The sequence below is a fragment of the Bufo gargarizans genome, chromosome 4 (genome assembly GCF_014858855.1).
Source record: "Bufo gargarizans isolate SCDJY-AF-19 chromosome 4, ASM1485885v1, whole genome shotgun sequence".
Taxonomy (NCBI): domain Eukaryota; kingdom Metazoa; phylum Chordata; class Amphibia; order Anura; family Bufonidae; genus Bufo; species Bufo gargarizans.
In genome coordinates, this window is record NC_058083.1 from 476,391,718 (window position 1) to 476,405,190 (window position 13,473).

At 45.5% G+C, this 13,473-nt stretch overlaps 1 protein-coding gene across 2 annotated transcripts in view; it reads right to left on the reverse strand.

Moving 5' to 3' along the window:
• The window catches only part of ACTR2 (actin related protein 2), a 48,067-nt gene that overhangs the window by 13,757 nt on the left and 20,837 nt on the right, over positions 1-13,473 (reverse strand). Inside the window, exons 2-4 of one of the 2 annotated variants that reach the window (XM_044288750.1) lie at positions 10,398-10,508; positions 7,818-7,832; positions 1,540-1,755 (exon numbers count right to left, since the gene is read on the reverse strand). In XM_044288750.1, the coding sequence (XP_044144685.1) occupies positions 1,540-1,755; positions 7,818-7,832; positions 10,398-10,508 (342 nt within the window). The remainder of the gene's footprint in view (positions 1-1,539; positions 1,756-7,817; positions 7,833-10,397; positions 10,509-13,473) is intronic. The other variant, XM_044288751.1, reaches the window with a different exon arrangement.

Sequence of the window (13,473 nt, forward strand, 5' to 3'; positions counted from 1 at the left end):
AAATGACCCCCAATGTATTTTTGCTAGCGTGCAACTTTGGTGATAAACTGATCTTGTAGATCAATTGTAATCTGTGTGGGAAAATGGGCGAAGTGTTCGGTTCTCCTGCAGCGCAACCCACAGGAGAAATGAAGCATAATATGGTACCCACAGAAATCAACGCTGCATGGACGTAAAGTGTCCTAGACAGCGAAAGAGAATGCGCTTTGTAGCTGGACTGCACCCTAGGGGTTCAGCGACATGTGTCGCGTGACATTTCATGTAATGTTTGTCAATGGTGTCAACATGCTGCAAAGCGACCGTCACAAAAAATACAGACCAGGATTTTGTCGCACATTGCAAGTGACTTACTTCATTGGATGTAAGTCGCGAGTGACGAGCAAATCACCTGCGACCTCGCTGTGTTATCACTGCAGAGTCACAGCTCTAAGAGTCGAGCGACTGCATATAGCAGACAAGTTGGACATATTTTTGTGACGCACCAACCCGAATCCTTAGCAGGTGGGGGGATCCAGAATAAGGATGGCCCTTACACAAGGGTGAGAGAATCATGGTCATGGCGGTGTGACTGGGCATATAGGTGAGCCTGCAGTGCCGCATGGCCATCCACAGAACAAGCTTTAATTGTCTAGTCTAGATTTACAGATAACAGCTAATCGGGCGCTCGTTCAGTCTAGTCTGGATTTACGGATACCAGCTAATTGAGCGTTCAGTCTAATCTAGATTTACGGATACCAGCTAATTGAGCGTTCAGTCTAATCTAGATTTACGGATACCAGCTAATGGGGCGCTCGTTCAGTCTAGTCTGGATTTACGGATACCAGCTATTGGGGCGCTGATTCAGTACAGTCTAGATTTACAGATACCAGCTAACTGGGCGGTTGTTCACTTAAAAATGGCATATACTGGCACCCCATCTGATCAGAGGCACATGCCTGGTGGACCAGTGTCTTTTGCCAGGCTCAAATGGAGGTAGCTCTCGACTCCAGCACTGTGCCTGAATGCAAGAGGGCAAGGCAGTGAGCGATGAGTCAGGATGCACTGGGGGCCCCCAAGAATATGGGCGCGCAGGGCAGGGGTTCGGTAAAGATAGAGTACAGAATGCTAGAATCAGGGGGCCGGTAGCTGAATGCATGCCGGTGGGATGGGTGCGAGTCGGGGCTATCCAAAGTCTGCCTTCAGAACTCTACTTATACCCCCTCTATCAAATCAGAAGTCCCTGAGGGGGGCATGTGAAAATTAATTCTGTAAACCAGGAAACCCCTTTGACATGCGAGATACCTAGGATTTGGGACAGATGCTACTTCCCAATATACATGTTTACTGCCATAGGGAGAGGGAAACATGCCCAACACCTGACAGAACCCATCTCCCAGGAAACAAGCATGTTAAAATCCAACATGGCCGAACCTTTCGCCTCTGATGGCAGAAATCGGGCTGCCCGCCATATACACTGCAGTCACAGTATTTCCTACCATTATGTAATGTAGCTCTGAGAATAGACTTTAGAGCGGACAGATGTGGAGAGAGAGTACTTGCCTCGACAATCTTCTCCCGATTTTTGGTTGGGTTCATTGGAGGCTCAGTTAAAAGGATTTTACAGTCTCTGGTGTCTATGTTCAGTTTCTCAGGTCCAAACGTGTAGTCCCACAAGTGCTTCATGTCATCCCAGTTCCTCACGATGCCATTTTCCATTGGATAATTCACTTCCAGCATTGAACGCAGCTCACTGGCTTCATCGCCAACCATGAGGTCCTAAAGAACCACAAACAGGACAAAATTCAAACACAAAAATACCAATATTGCTTAATATGAATCTAATTTTTCTCTTAAATCAAGAAAAACAAGAAAAAAGCCGAACAGGTCAATTATTCAGATACTATGGCATCAAAACAGCCTCACTAACAACTGGGCGCCACTTCAGTAAGCCCACCCTCACGGTTTGACCAGCTCTGGTGTAGCGGGTGGATCAAAAAACTGCTCAGCCAATCACTGGCAGAGACTGATTGCTGCTTCAGCAATGATTGGCTGAGTGGTTATTTCCGGTCTGTCTCGAGGGACAAGGTAGTAGAGACAATTGGGTACCCGGAAAGCATCAGAATGGTGATTGGTGAGGTGAGTAAGGCCTCTTTCACAGGGGCGTGAGTTTTTTTGCCCGGATAAGAGCCGGGTGCGTTGCGGGAAAATGCGCGATTTTTTCTGCGCAGGTGCAAAACATTGTCATGCGTTGCACTCGCGTGAGAAAAATCGCGCATGTTTGGTACCCAAACCCGAACTTCTTCATAGAAGTTCGGGCTTGGGATTGATGTTCTGAAGATTGTATTATTTTCCCTTATAACATGGTTATAAGGGAAAATAGCATTCTGAATACAGAATGCATAGTAAACCAGCGCTAGAGGGGTTAAAAAAAATAAAAAAAAATTTAACTCACCTTAGTCCACTTGATCGCGAAGCCCGGCATCTCCTTGTGTCTCCGCTGCTGATGAACAGGACCTGGGGTGAGCTGCTCCATTAAATACAGGTTAAGGACCTTCGATGACGTCACTCCGGTCATCACATGGTACGTCACATGATCTTTTACCATGGTGATTCACCATGGTAAAAGACCATGTGATGACCGGAGTGACGTCATCGAAGGTCCTTAAGCTCTATTTAATGGAGCAGCTCACCCCAGGTCCTGTTCATCAGCAGCGGAGACACAAGGAGATGCCAGCTTCGCGAGCAAGTGGACTAAGGTGAGTTAAATTTTTTTTTTTTTTTTTTTAACCCCTCTAGCGCTGGTTTACTATGCATTCTGTATTCAGAATGCTATTATTTTCCCTTATAACCATGTTATAAGGGAAAAATAATAATGATCGGGTCTCCATCCCGATGGTCTCCTAGCAACCATGCGTGCAAATCACACGGCATCCGTACTTGCTTGCGGATGCCATCCGATTTTCACACACCCCATTCACTTCTATGGGGCCTGCGTCACGTCAAAATCGGAAAATATAGAGCATGCTGCGATTTCAACTGAACGCACAAGTGATGCGTTAAAAACATCGCTCATGTGCACAGCCCCATAGAAATGAATGAGTCAGGATTTAGTGCGGGTGCCATACGTTCGCCGCACGGATCGCACCCGCACGGAAAACTCGCCCGTGTGAAAGGGGCCTAACACTTCAATATCAGATCGGCGGGTGTCTGACTCCTGGCACCACGTCGATCAGCTGAATGAAGAGAAAGCAGAACTCGTACGAGCGCTGCCTTCTCTTGACCGTTTACCTGCTCGCCATCGCAACTGCAGAGGTAAGCAGTGCAATTACAACGAAGGGTTGGCTCATTCCTATTCACTTGGCCCCCGCCGATCTGTTTTTGATTACCTACCCTGAGAATGGGTCATCAATATAACAAAAAAGCAGACAACCCCTTTAAAGATACAGCCTGGTGACTAGGGAAGCACTGCGTCTCAAATGACTCCGGTGTTCAGTTCCAAGCTGGATTGTCAATGATTTTAAAAAAAAAATAACCTTTAATTACTAGGAGGACCTTAAAGAGGTTGTCCCATTACAACAGCTTATCCACTATCCACAGGATAAGGCAAAAGATCCTGATCGGTGGGGTCTGACAGATGGGGCCCCTCGTCAATCACTGGATTAGGAGATTGTGTTATTCAGATTCAATGGAGCGGCGGGCATTCAAGGGTCTGTTGCTCCATTCAACTCTATGGGGCTGTCCAGCAGTTGGACCCCCCCACCAATCAGACAACAATCCTCTAGGTACAGGAAGGAGGTCACGCCAACGGCTGGCCACAGTGGTAGTATGTCCCCATGTGACATGTCACTGTGGTCACATGCTGCTTGGGGGACATCAACACTGAGCATGTCATTGGCTGCTGCTGTGGCGCTCGTGATCCCTTACATGCGTGAAGGATGGTGCAGTGAAGACCGTGGTGGACCTAGGAGGCTGGAACCAGGAAGGTATGCTTTCCACAAAGGTCTTGCTGGGTGGGGTATTTAAATAACGATCTGAAAAGGACATCCCCAAAGGTTTTGTCCAGGAATAGAAACTCATGGACACTGTCTTCCACTCCATTGCTACACACAATCCGTGGACTGGAGTGGTGCCGTTTTTTGGAAGAGAGTGGCCATGTTTTTCTATTGCCGGGCACCCCTTTAACACTGGATAATCTGATGGTAGTATTTCAGGCTTACTGATCCGTTCACAAAGCTTGATGTTTTATTTTCTCTTGAATTGATTATTAGAAATGTGGAAATGTACTGGGAGAGCTAGGCTTTCAGGTGTGCCGTCTTAGGCTAGGGCTACATGAAGACATGTGTCACGCAACTTATTTAGGGCACAACTACACTGCAACACGTGTCGCGTGACAATTTTTATAATGATAGTCTATGGTGTCGCACAAAAATCCATCTTGGATGTCACCATAGACTATCATTATAAAAATTGTTGCGCGACATTGGTGCGACAAAGTGTCGTCGGGTATCCCTAGCCTTATTGTGAAACAAGTCCACTGAGGTCATGTAGCTTTATGGGGTGGGGTGACTCAGCATTTAGGCTCCAGGTCTTCCTACAATATACAACAGTCCACATTCCACAACTAGTCTGACCTGGTGCTACATGGAGCAGCGGGCGGGAGAGTCTCCACTGGAATGCAGGAAGAATTGTCTTAGAAACAGCAAACATCAAGGCTACACGTCTACAGCAGCCAGGGGACATTGAAGAGGACCCAACATGTCTGTTTTAGTAAATACTTATATTTCCAATGTAATAATTCTGGAGCATCTTTGCTTAGAGCTCTAAAGAAGAGGTCCTGTTCCTCAATTATTCCTTTTTGGAAATGTATTAATAAATGGACCACTGAGTGGTACTTTTTCCCCCTGTAAAATGAGGTGTGTTCCTGGAGAGTCAGCAATGACTAGACAGCGCCAACTTGGGCTACTTTCACACTGCCGTTTCTGGGTCCGCTTGTGAGATCCATTTCAGGGCTCTCACAAGCAGCCCAAAACGGATCAGTTTAGCCCCAATGCATTCTGAATTAAAAGATCAGTTCAAACCGCATCAGTTTGCCTCCGTTCAGCCTCCATTCAGCCTCCATTCCGCTCTAGAGGCGGACCCCAAAACGCTGCTTGCAGCGTTTTGATGTCTCCCTGATGATGCGGAGTCAGACGGATGTTTGTCAACGGGGACGGACAATGTAAGTCAATGGGGACGGATCCGTTTTCACTGACAATATGGTGCAATTGAAAATGGATCCGTCCCCCATTGACTTTCAGTGCAAGTCAAAACGGATCAGTTTGCATTATCATGAACAAAAAAATGGTAATTAAAACCTGAACGGATACAAGAGTTTGCATTATAGGTGCGGATCCGTCTGTGCAGATACCAGAGGGCTCCGCACCTAATGCAGGTGTGAAAGTAGCCTTATTGATATTTTTCCAATTGAACGATAGGGGAGCACAAGAGCTGACAGGTTCCCTTTAACACGACTGCTCTGCTCCCACACAAAGGGGTTCAGTCCTATGAATACAAGTTAAAAGTGCACGTACCCTCTTTTGTATCTGCACAGTTGGCCCTTCACTCAGAAGCCCAACGACTGATGCAAGAGGTTAAAATCAAGAGTGTTTATCAGAAAACTGCACCGCATCCCAATCATTTTTTGTTAAAACCCTTAACCCCTTAAAGGAGTGGTCTCACTTCAGCAAATAGCATTTATTATGTAGATAAAGTTAGTGTGCAAGCGCGACCACAGCTGCTGGATTGCGGGTTGGTTGTAACCATGGAAAGAAGTGTATAATGTGATCGAAAAATGAATCAAGTCAGCAAAGGAGGCAATATGGACAATCCCAATACATTAGGAAGTGCCTTGTATTCACTTTCTCTACATGATAAATGCCATTTGCTGAAGTGAGACGACCCCTTTAAGGACTTGGCCCACTTTGGTGATGTGATTTAGTATTCCAATATTTGGCACTTCATTCACGTGCAGATTTAATTTATTAATATTTTTTTTTTCACCCCATATTTTGAAAGCCACATTTTTTTTTGTGTAACAAGCTGTATTTTTTTTTATTATTAAAACCATTTTTGGGTCATTACGATTACAGCGATTCCAAATGTATATTGTTATTTTGCTTTTCTACTTTTGAACAATATCTTTTTTGTTTGAGTCACTGCATTCAACGACACAGAACTTTAGCTTTGCTGCTCTTTGAGGGCCTTTTTTTTTTATTTTTGCGAATATTTGTAAAATTTCACTATTACCATTCTGTGGGGCATATGATTTTTATATATTTTTTTTTAACACTTTACTTAATTTTTGGGGATTCTAGATGAACCAAAAAACTTGATGCTGCCTTACGTATGTCTAACATGACCTGCACTAGATAAAAGGCTACATTAATTCTACTCTGAATGCAGTAATACCAATTATGTATAATTTGTTGTATTTTTTTATCCTAAAGACAAAGGACTTTTTGAAAGATGGGGGTTTACTTTTTATTTTTCTGATTTGCACTTTTTATTTTAGTCCCACTTGGGGACGTCAGCATCCAGTCTCCTGATCAGCCAACATAAAAGGGGTTGAAAGACTGGGACTGGAGTAGCCTCTGATCCCAGCCATGAGAGTGGGGTGTCATTTGTATAACGCAGCGGACACCCAGAAGTGATGGTGTGGAGGTAGCACCTATGCCCACTCACTTGCTGTACAGTAAGGGTGTGGCGGCTCGCTGGCACTATGTTCTTCCCAAGACAATTGACGGTGTTAAATATTGCCCTTCCCTTAGCTGACCAAAGATGTTAAAGGGGTTGTCCACCTTGAACACTCCATTTTTTTTATAAGGGTCCCTGAGTGATAAGGGCATGTCTCAATGCTGGAACCTCAATCAACTGATCCATATGTGAAATCAGTCATAAAGTGTTGAACTCCCCTACAGCGCCACCATCAGGTGAAATTAAGTATTACACCGTTCTCAGTGAAATCACTGCTCATATGTAGTGGGTCCTGCAGAGTGATGGACACTCTTCACAGATGGTCTCTGCGACTGAACGGGGGCCCTCCCAAAAAGTATTTCTTAAAAGGTCTTTTTTGAACACATTTCAATATTTGCAGGCAGCAGATTCTACTTAGTTTGGGAAGATTAACTAGGGGAAATGATCACATATTAGATTTACCTTAGACAGAGAAGATGAATGTTAATGAGGACATCGGCCACTTGTATAGTTATCAAGAAGATATTTTAAGCGAAAATGATTTTATGACGAAGGCTGAACACCTTGTGTAGGTACAAAACCCCCAAATACAACATCTCTGGGGAGGACATTGCTGTAGTCAGTCTCCATGAGGGGAGCATTAGACTCTCAGCAGTGCAGCCTCAGGCATTGGGGCCCAAGGTATCAAGTGACCACATCTCAGCACAGGAGACCATTGATAAATGGATTTCATATGCTTCATTTGGACTCCTTTAAAACAAGAACCGAAAAAAGGGCGTTCCATTACTGTGGGTTACAGCATGTTTCACTCCTGAAGATCTCTATTAGTAAAGAAACCTTCATTAACTCAGCATGCCAAAATCCAAACTACATATACAGGAATGTATTAGGGGTTAGTGTTAATTCGATCTTTCCATGCCACATGTAAAGTCAATATCTTTCTGGATGTAAAGGTTTCCATATAACCTGGACAGGCCGCAATGGAGTAGTAGAGCGGGGCGCAGCACGGCACTACTATAAGACATGCTGTGAGCACATGCGGACCTCTACAGAGCTATGGTCACTGCAGAAGATGCACAGCCTTCAACCTCGCAGGTCTCACTTACCATCTTCTTCTTATTCTACTTAAGGTTTTCAGTAAAAGGAGGAGGAGAAAGGAGAAGGCGTCGTCAGAGGTGAAGTTGGAGAAACCTGCTCGTTAAAGAATCACTCCCGCAAAATCTTTATTCTCTGGCCCACTAGAAAGGTACATGATGTAAACTGTAGTGAAGGTAATCTTCTTACCAGTGACTGTATTTGTCAGTTATCCCCTCCCTTCTGATCCTCAGCTGTGTCATGTGACCAGCACTCTGCCTCAGGACAGGAAGTCAGTTACTTCTCTATTTATTCCTATGAGACCGACATTGAGGCTCCTATTGGCATACACAGAGAAACTAGCTTCCTATCCACACAAGATGCTGCGTGATATGGGAGGTTATAACTGACAAATACAGTCACTGGTAAGATTACCTTCACTACAACTTACCTCATGTACCCCTCTATGACATCTATAAGACCTATCAGGGCTAATGGACGGGGCTGTCCGAACAGTTCAAAGTAATATTTGTTGGTTGGCGTACAATCTACATCCTTTGTTCCTAAAGGAAAGCTTTTCCCACTCTCCTCGGCTGGAATCCAGCCCCATCTTTAGCAAGAAACATGCAGATAAAACACTGGTAGAAAAAACTGCTGGGTGAATGTACGCCAGATTCAGTCACGTGTGAAATCAGTGCAAACGTTAGCGCTACCCAAATAAGTCCTTCAGATCATGGGTGTCACCGTGCACATGGACGCACCATCACTATTTTTTAAGTCTGCGCTGTCACACATGACCCCAGTGGGGGAGATTTATCAAAACCGATGTGGGGGAAACTGGCTAAGTTGCCCATAGCAACCAGATTCCACCTTCCGTTTTTCAGAGTTCTTTTGGAAATGAGAGGTGGAATCTGATTGGTTGTTAAGCCAGTTTTCCTTTACTCCAGTTTTGATAAATCTCCCCCAGTGTTTTGCATCAAGCACAATACGAAGAACTACATCTGTGGTGATGGGGGGGGGGGGGGGGGGGGGAGAGACAGGCCTCATTGCATCTATACCACACTAAAGTGTAGTTTAGGGTACTTTAACACTTGCGGCAGAGGATTCCGGCAGGCAGAACTGTCCGGACAATCCGGACGCAAGCGGATGCATTTGTCAGATGGCTACGGATGTAGATCAGTCTGACAAATGCATTGCAATACCGGATCCGTCTTTCTGGTTGTCATCCGGAAAAAAATGATCCGGTATTTATCTTTTTCACATTTTTAAAAGGTCTACGCATGCGCAGACTGCAAAATTGGATTCGTTTTTCCGGAACAGTTGGGGCCGGATCCGGCATTAATGCATTTTAATGGGAAATAATGCTGGATCCAGCATTCCGGTAAGTGTTCAGTATTTTGGGCCGGAGAGAAAACTGCAGCATGCTGCGGTATTTTCTCCGGCCAAAAAACATAAGAGGGACTGAACTGAAGACATCCTGATGCATACTGAATGGATTGCTCTTGATTCAGAATGCATTAGGATAAAACTGATCAATTTTCCAGTATTGAGCCCCTGTGATGGAACTCTATACCGGAAAAGAAAAAACCGCTAGTGTGAAAGTACCCTTAGGCCCCTTTCACACGGGCGAGTATTCCGCGCGGATGCGATGCGGGAGGTGAACGCATTGCACCCGCACTGAATCCTGACCCATTAATTTCTATGGGGCTGTTCACATGAGCGTTGTTTTTCACGCATCACTTGTGCGTTGCGTGAAAATCGCAGCATGCTCCTCTTTGTGCGTTTTCCACGCAATGCAGGCCCCATAGAAATGAATGGGGCTGAGTGAAAATCGCAAGCAAGTGCGGATGCGCTGCGATTTTCACGCATGGTTGCTAGGAGACGATCAGGATGGAGACCCGATCATTATTATTTTCCCTTATAAAATGGTTATAAGGGAAAATAGCATTCTGAATACAGAATGCATAGTAAAATAGCACTGGAGGGGTTAAAAATAAATAAATAATTTAACTCGCCTTAATCCACTTGATCGCGCAGCCGGCATCTCTTCTGTCTTCTTTCTTTGCTTTGTGCAGGAACAGGACATGTGGTGACATCACTCCGGTCATCACATGATCCATCACCATGGTAAAAGATCATGTGATGACCAGAGTGACATCACCACAGGTCCTGTTATTGCACACAGCTAAGATGAAGACAGAAGGAGATGCCGGCTGCGCGATCAAGTGGATTAAGGAGAGAAATTATTTTTTATTTTTAACCCCTCCAGCGCTATTTTAATATGCATTCTGTATTCAGAATGCTATTATTTTCCCCTATAACCATGTTATAAAAGGGAAAATAATACAATCTACAGAACACAGATGCCAAACATGCGCGATTTTTCTCATGCGAGTGCAAAACGCATTACAATGTTTTGCACTCGCACGGAAAAATCATGTGTTCCCGCACATTTTCCTGCAACGCCCGTGTGAAAGAGGCCTTAGCTTTCAGCTCTGCAGCACAATAAGATATCGCTGGGTACTGACACAACTTGGAAGCCGTTCTGCTACATCTCATTATCACAGTGGAGTACCTGAAGTTTTAGTCATGCTCGTCGGTGGAATAGTTACCTTGATCTCTATGTTTCCCACTTTGGCAGTAGAACGGATAACAGGTCGCCCGACCAGAGCTGGGAAAATGTGCTCTGGGAAGTTGGAGCCCGCGTAGCCACATTTCACAAACTGGAACAGAAAAAAAAAAAGAAAGAAAAATACAGAATTGTTACAAAATATCCCAAATGTCAGGAATCAAAGCAGAAAAGTAATAGTCGCTTCTTACCGGGGGATCTTACCACTTGGCCCATGGTTACATCTGCATAAAGATTTCTGCTTATAATGGAAACCATGACGCAATACAAATCAGTCACAAGAAAGATAAGTCAGGACACACCCCACAGACTTATAACGGGGGACCATCGTATTCTGTGGTTTTGAAGGAAAGGATACAGCTGCATGGCAGATGAGGATTAAAAATCCAGACAGCAGATCAACTTACACTGCACATTTTATCCCCCCCCCCCCCCCCCCCCCCCAAGGATAAATAAAAAATAAAATAAAAATCACCGCTCCCATGTGTGTTACCTTAACATACTGCGCATGTACGTCATTTTGCGGGAACACCTTCCTGCTCATGACATACATTTACAATGAATGGCTTGAAGGTGTTAAAGGGGTTGTCAAATGACCTACCCTCAGGATAGGTCATCAGAATCAGAGAGTCAGGGACCAACTCCCGCCAATCAGTTGTTTGAGGAGAACACAGTGCTCATACAAGCACGGCCTTCTCTGCATTGGTCACCTGCTCGAAGTCACAAGAGTAGCGGTGAGCAGTGTAATTACATCTCAGCCACCCCATTCACTTAAAGGGAGTCTGTCAGCAGATTTACCCCTTTTTAACAGTTGCCATTCCGCTGTAGCCGCAACACAGATGATTAACACGGTACCTTTATATGCTTTGGTGGACTTTTAAATATGCCAAAAACGAACTTTGATGAGGGCTCGCAAGTGCCCAGGGCGGAGTCCACCGGGTTGGAGCCCAGGCAGCTCTGCCTCTTCGGCTCTTATCCCCGCCCAGCCTCCTCCTCTGCCCGCCTATCTGTTGTCTCTCCCCCTCAGCGAGATCCCGCGCCGACGCGATGACTTCCTTGGCCGGGACATGCGCACTGCCATGCCCATTGCTGACACGGCATCGCAGTAGCTTATGCGCATGCCCCGACCAAGGAAGTCATCGCGTCGGCGCGGGATCTCGCTGAGGGGGAGAGACAACAGATAGGCGGGCAGAGGAGGAGGCTGGGCGGGGATAAGAGCCGAAGAGGCAGAGCTGCCTGGGCTCCAACACGGTGGACTCCGCCCTGGGCACTTGCGAGCCCTCATCAAAGTTCGTTTTTGGCATATTTAAAAGTCCACCAAAGCATATAAAGGTACCGTGTTAATAATCTGTGTTGCGGCTACAGCGGTATGGCAACTGTTAAAAAAGGGGTAAATCTGCTGACAGACTCCCTTTAAATGGGACAACTTCTTCCCATTTACTTGAACAGATGAGAGCCACCCCACAAGAGAGTATTTACACTGCTCACCGCTGCAATTGCGAGCAGGTACACAATGAGAAGGCAGCGCTTGTATGAGCGCCGTGTTCTCTTCAAACAGCTGATTGGCGGGGACCAACTGCCTGCACCCCCGCGCTCATACAAGCGCTGCCTTCTGTTCTGCGTTTACCTGCTCACCCAAGGGTAGGTCATCAATATAAAAAAGCGGACAACTCTTAATGCATATAATACTGTATGTATAGTCACTACAAGGAACTGCCACCTGATTTATCTTTCCCGTGTACTCTACTTAGACAGGGTGCTTTATCTCCGACCAGTCCTGTACGGAGTCTTATTGGTAATGCTCCATGGGAAAAGAATATGCAAAGAGAGCCATGTCGCTAGCGCCACCTATTGGAAGTGGAAACAGCTGTATACAGATGAGATCTGGCCTGGTCAAATCCCAAGGCTTCTTACAAAGTTGGATCTTGACTCGGAGGAAGCCACTTCCAATGGGTGGTGCTAGCAAGATGGTTCTCTTTCTTGGGAGATAGTTCTTTGCATATCTGAGTACTCTACAGGAGATCCGCGATGGGTGCAGGAAAGGAGATTTAGACATCGGAAGGCGCTCTCTGCATTTTGAGTAGTTCATCCATATAATCCTGCACCTTAGGAGGTGGGAAAGGCCGATATTAGGACGACATTTAGAAGAGCCTTAGAGGCTTATCTAATGTCATATGACCGCGGGTTATAATTAATCTAGCCACTAATGGAGTATAATTGATGGAGATGGGATGAACTTAATGGACCTGTGTCTTATGTGACTAGAAGTGTAAAGCTGTAAAATGCTGCCACAACGAATAAGTCATTCGGACGCAGCAGGACCGTCACACGAAAAACCGCCTGGAGGTTTATGGATCCGATAGGCAGGGGTGCACTATACTGCAAGGTCAACTGGCCGGCCCTGTACCAGTAAGCACATGTTGGAACCACAAGTACAAGCAGATATTTGGGCCTAGACTAGTGCAGACTCCCCGGCTTGTATAGTCTCTGGAGCAGCGACATCTGCATTTTCCGTTTCCACAATGTACACAGAGCATGAGGCGCAGTATATAGACCTTATATAGACATGTTCCACTTCCTATTGAGTCATGCACAGCACAATTACCGAGTTACTGCACATTTTAGCTGAAAACCATGCCGGCTGCCCATAATGAAGAGGCAGAGTACTGAGCATTGTTCCATTCAAATAACGCAGCAGAGGACTTTCACGCCACACAATAACCAGGCTTCCCAGGGTACAGGGCTGTCCTGTGCACATAAACACCCACCACTTAGAACATGGAGTCAACATTTTCTAGGATTATATAGAACTTTTAATCATGCTGTAGTTTTATTTTACTGTCTTGTCATTCTCAAGATCTCCGCTTGCAGTCATTGAATGTTTTGTGAATTTAAATGATCATATCAACAGCACAAAATCCTATCTTGAATTTAAAAGACTATCATGGGATCTGGTCAGTTTCCGGAATAAGCGGCGGGTTGCGGCCGGATAAAAACTGGTGCACAGTGCACACCTGTGCAATTGTACACGTGGGTAAAATGTATTCGCCCGAGTGCTG